General features: G+C 38.8%; 1 protein-coding gene across 1 annotated transcript in view; it reads right to left on the bottom strand.

Moving 5' to 3' along the window:
- The window catches only part of abcc1 (ATP binding cassette subfamily C member 1 (ABCC1 blood group)), a 51934-nt gene extending 46648 nt beyond the window's left edge, over window positions 1-5286 (bottom strand). The window contains exon 1 of the mRNA XM_073462206.1: window positions 5198-5286. Coding sequence (XP_073318307.1) covers window positions 5198-5236 — 39 coding nt within the window. The 5' untranslated portion in view covers window positions 5237-5286. The remainder of the gene's footprint in view (window positions 1-5197) is intronic.
- Window positions 5287-6000: the final 714 nt, after the last annotated feature.

Below are 6000 nucleotides of genomic sequence, written 5' to 3' on the forward strand. Positions count from 1 at the left end.
CCCAGACTGCCTCCAAGCGGGCTGTGGTGACGTCTCACAACCGTGGCCATACCATGAAGACCCCCTTCTGTTCCTCAAACAAGCCTCTCTTGTGAGACCAAACTCATGTCTATGCAGGAAACCTGAGAAAAATATGTTTTTAAAAGTCTCTTGGCCTTTTCCTGCTCTATGTTGAGACTGTTCACAGGGAACCGGGGAGATGTGTATTTTCCTAGGACAAAGTTGTTTTTGCTTAACCCCTTCACTTTTACCAGAAGTAATGAAACAGCTCATGAGAGACTTGGTGGTAAGCTGCAGCCTCTATTTACTGACAACTGTATATTTCACTGTACATTTAAGTTGCTGCAAAACTGCAAATTTACAGCTAACTGCCCTCTTTTCTAGCCACTGTGCTCTGCACTTACCGCTGACTCTCTAGATCTTGCTCTACCACTCACACCTTACCTACACAGATCAAAGCACTTTAGGAGCCACATTACTCTTGTAACATGTGGTTTGAAGTCAAGTTTGTCAGCATCTTTCCGGGTTAAATGATAAAATTTGTAGCAATATTCCTAAAATGATAAGAAAATGTTTTTGCAACCTTGTTAAAATAGCTGATAAAATTAAGATCAGAATCTAACAAATATGCAACATTTCCTGATTTTGCCACTTCATAACAAAAGCTGTAAAATAACTAAATAACAGAGGACTTTTGTTGTGAATAATTTAGTGGGAAATCAAACTTGTTTGCCACTGAATTAGTAGGGTTTGGTAGCTGCTCTTTCTTGATAGTAGGCTACTGCGGGGAGGAAGATTTTTCTTTTTTTTCTTACAGTTGCTCCTTTGACCACTGCACAACTCAAGCGCATCATTAGTTTAAGACATACCTTTAAGCAGGTAGCCCTGTTATAATGGAAATGCAAATCCCTGCTGCGGTGGGCTGACGTGTTGAGTTAAAGTGAGTAGAGCTCTGCCAGCTAATGTAAAGTAAAGATGCCACAGGATACCTTTTGAAACAGCAATGAGCTATTTTGGCCGTATGGGCAGAGAACACCAGATCACTGAAATGTTCAGGTTGTAAAACTACAACAATAAGCTAAAAGAGGTTGGAGAAATTCTGTAAGACAACAAAGTAGGGTGATAATTATTTATTTTTTCAGGTGACAGATGTATGAAAGTTCAGTACTTACATTAGCAATGAAACACTGTGCATGTAATGTGTGGGTCTCACATGAAGTGAATACTAGGTTATACGTTTAAAATCCAAATAACACAAGGTTTGCATTATTCAGTAAACCTGTCAAATGTAGTTTAAAACCAGTCCAGGACTTGATAGTTCATTACTGTCAAAAAATTCTGAGCTAGTTTATGCTCCACAAATCAAGGCCTGGCCAGGTAAGAAAGAAAAATAGCCAGTCTGAAGGTTTCTTTAATAAATCATAGTTTTTTTTATATACAAATGCTTCCAAGAAATATGAGCACAATTGGCCAGACAATCATGGAGCTGTAATCAAGGCCCAAAAACACGTTGCAGGTCCGATTCATCATATGTTTGTATGTATATATGTTATACATTTGTATAACTCTTCTTCGCTGCAGTCATGAGAGAGATTCCCACAAACATCGGTCTGGACATCCCAGAATGCACAAAGAAGTTCAGAAACTTGAGGGACAAGTGTGTTTGCCTCTGAAGGAAACCTGGTACAAGGAGCAGGAACCTCATACAAAGGACCGGGAAACAGAGTAGTATCATGTATGAAATGGCTGTGTCCTACATATCTTTAGTACTCCCTCACGTCCTGAGGAGTGTCCTGGACATATTCTGTATTCTGTGATTTCCCTCTTTTCATTTCTAACCATTCAGTTTTTGCTGGTAAACACCCGGTGTCTCCTTTCTTTCTCTCTTTCTCTCACTCGCACGCACGCACGCGATCGCGCCCGATTCACATACCGGTAGGCCTATACAGGTAAAAATAAATGTGATAGTATGAAAACATTAGCCTACATATTGTTGTAAATATTTTTCTCTGACAATAGATTAATAATTATAGTAATAGATTACAATAACAAATGCTTTTATTTTGAAATAGAAATGTGTTGCGTTGTCTTCCGTTAGTGTAGCAGACGTTAAGTTGGTACAAAGAATCTTCTGGTTGCTAGGTAACGAATCGGACCTTTCCTCCTCGTCTTTTTTATTTCGCCTCTGTTGTTTTCCTCCTTGTAACTGTTCAGTATTACGTGTTTTAATCAGTAAATATGATTGGCATTCAGCCCTTAGGCTGAGTCGGTGACTCCCCTGGAAAAAGACAAAGCTTGCCATTGCAGAGACGCTCTATCTTCAGACCACGTTCCGGTTCACTTCGTGCCCCTCTGACTCCGCAAAAATCTCCCAGCATTCCCCGAATTTTCAGGATATCAAAATAACAAAACATTAAAAATCAAAAACTTAATTTTCACGTTATTCTGTTTTTGTTTTAAAACAGAATAACAGGCATAAAATGTGGTTTTGTGTTATTCTGTTTTTCCAGTTTTTCCATTCTGGGTTTAAAAGAGAATAACAGAAAAACAAACTTGTTTTTCGTTTTTTTTAATTTGGTTTTGAAACGAAAAAACGAAAGAACGAAGGGTACACAGATTGTTATCCAGGGTTGACTCTTAGCCTAGGGCTAAGGATACGCAGTGTAGCCTAAACAGCCCTCTTTATAATCAACGATGATCTGATCATGGGTCGCCTTTCCAGCCTGTTTCTAGGCACCGTGTCACTTCCTGTTCCTCTCCTTCCATAGCCTGTCCAGAGAACACAGACCCGTGGAGGAAGAAGAGCAGGCAGATGGTCCAAATGAGTGGCAGCAGGACAGTCGATCCAATGTGGGACCCGACCCTCTGCTGCACTGGTAACAGAGGGCAGCAGGTTCAAAGCCAAGTCAACGAGAATGAACTTTTTTTTTAAGGCGACAACATCACTAATGCTAAAGAATATGACATGGATTTGAATACTGGATGTCTATATGAGGTGTGAATACAATTTAAAAAAATATTTTGAGAATCCTACTGTCTCTGGTCTGTTATTGAGGAATTAATTGTTATCTCCCAGGACATACTCAGTGCCTAATCATTAAGTAATGAGAAACTAGCCATAACTACTCAGTATTATGTATCATTTCACATGAAGGTACACAAAAAAGAAAAAAGAGTAACTAATGAGTCTATTGGGTAACTACTCAGTATGATATCTGACTTTACTTGAAGGTACACAATAGGGTTGGGCGGTATGTTAAAAATTTCCAACCGGCCACCGTCAGCCCATCAACCGGCGGTTGCCGATATATTTGGCAGTTGTGTGTGTGGCGGAAAAAAAAAAAGAGGGGGGATGTTGCATTCATGTGATGTCGGAAAAAATATAAAAATGACTTTCAGAATGGGATAATTCACATGAACGCCACCTCATGTCAGAAAAACAACTCGGCAACTCGGATCTTCCGACACCACATGAATGCAGCAAAAAAGTTTAGCGTGCTTTGCGGGCGCAGGGGGCGAGGCTGCAGAAGGACGCATTTGCTCACAGCCTCTAAATGAGCAAACAGGTGGGAGATCAGGATAACATACCTACCTGTCCTATTACAACGATCGGGGTGCACAACTGCACATCTTTTTTGGATGTAGTTCTCAAATATGGTTTATGAATTAACGTTACTTTCAGCGCCGCCATTTTGTGAAAGACTTGTTGGAAATCATGTGTGAAGCTGCCAATTCCAATACGCGCACACTTTGAATTGTGCTCTACATAGTAATTATGAACTATATGTACCGTGTTGAATTCTGTGCAGACAGACCATTAATTAAGCAAAATAAAATGACCAAAATCGGCCAAAAAAATTGCCAAAAATGAAACCAACCGTGATGGACTATATTCGTCCAATCGCCCAAGCCTAGTACACAAAGAGTAACTAATGATTAAGTAATTAGTAACTAATGCAGTGTTCCCCCTACCATTCAATTGACTGTCTGTTGGGGACTGTTTTTATCATATTGTATTGTTACATGTAGCCTACAGTGAAATGAAAAAACCTTACTTCAAAAGCCCGTTTTGTTTTGTTGTTGAATTTAAGTAGGCCTAATAGAATATTACTCCTTTAGTTTATTCTAGTCTGTCCCCCCCACCCCCATTAATAACTATTGAGTCTGCATTAGGTAACTAAGCAACATGATGTTTCACTTTACTTGAAAGTACATAAAAAGAGTAACTAATGATTCAGTAATTAATAAGTCGTCATTAGTTCATGCCACCCAGTGGCTGGTTGATAGTTAATCAAGAACAACACATGAAGAAAGTGGTCAGCATGTCAATTCACAGATATGTATTTAATGATTCATTAAAGTATTATCTCCCACTCTGATCGCCATTAACTCATAATTATACACTATAAAGTCCTCGAATTACAGTTATTGAGGAATTACTCATTAACATTTCATTAACTATCCTTTCAATTCCTTACTCATTCCTCAGTAACTACTCACATTTGTGTACCTTATTGGAAAGTGTTAGAGATACATGTTTACTCAGACAGGCTCCAATGGCAAACAGCTATATTTAGAAAATACAGAGACACGAATTCACAGAAAGAGCTACTTTCTTTTTCCTGTTTACATCCTCCATAACGACAAGCACCTTTCAAACAGCGACTGTGTTAGTACCTAACACGTTTCCTCAAACAAGATTCCAAAGATCAATCTAGTATGTTTTGTAATGAAAAACTAAACAAAAAGGCATTAACGAGTACAGCTACATAGTCTCTTCCCGTTTTCAATATCTTCTGTAGCTCCGACAACCACAGACGCATTCGGCGTCGCTATGAATCCGAAACACAGGGACACGTGGTAGCGTTCAGTGGTTCGACTCCAGCACGGGTTGTTATGTCATTTTCATGTGGCCATGCGACGAATAACATTTGCAAAATGAAGACGGAAAATTTATATGAAACGTTATTGTTGTTGTTGTAGAGACCAAAAGTAATGTTCCAGCCAAGTGTTTTTACTGCAATGTTTAGAACGTAAAAAGAGAATGCTTACCTGTTGGTAAACTAACAATGGGTATTCGCAAGATAATGATACATCATTATCTGACCCTAGTCTGGCCGACACAGCAGTACCTAATAACAACTGGGCAGACTTTTAAGATAAAGGGAAAACATAGAAGATCGTGAAATGAACTCACCCAAAATGGGTCGGAACTGCAGAACTTATCAAACCCCATTCGCCGCAACGCAATGGAGGTTTACGTCCTGGCTGTGTTTTGGAGCTCAGCTGTGGTTTGCCCACTATAATATGCAAACGGAAGTCTCCTCCTCCTTCTTCTTCTTCTTCTTCTTCTGCGTCTTGATTTTCTTCTTCTTCTTCTTCTTCTTCTTCATTAACGACAGCTTACATCTCCAGTGTTCCATTACTGCCACCTTCCGCAGTAAGTTAAATGTCCGCTTTTTCAGATGGCTCTTATTGTTCCTGCTGTCCTAACCGGACATCTTCTGCCCTGTTTCTTACACATCTATCTATCTATCTATCTATCTATCTATCTATCTATCTATCTATCTATCTATCTATCTATCTATCTGTCTGTCTCTGTCTGTCTGTCTGTCTGTCTGTCTATTATTATATTATATTATTTAAATATCACTTGATTGATGATCCAAAGTGCTTTACAGCATACAGAGGAAAACTAAATGAAAAAAGGAGACAAAACAAGAGAAAATATGTCATTACTGTTAATATATAATAATAATGGCAACAATATACTTAATATACTGTGGGATAGGTTCACCTCTGAACCTCAGCTCTCCCTACTGGTGCAGGGGAGCGGTGAAGCAGGGGATTCAGAATCAGAATTTCTTTATTAGTACCGCAAATGGGGAAATTTGTGCATCACAGCAGCCAAAGGACAGTTCAATATAACAATAAACAAAAATAATAGTAAAAAATAAACAATATAATAAAAAGGTAAGAAATAGAATCGTATATACATAA

Source organism: Pagrus major, chromosome 24 (assembly GCF_040436345.1).
Source record: "Pagrus major chromosome 24, Pma_NU_1.0".
In the NCBI taxonomy this organism is placed as follows: Eukaryota; Metazoa; Chordata; class Actinopteri; order Spariformes; family Sparidae; genus Pagrus; species Pagrus major.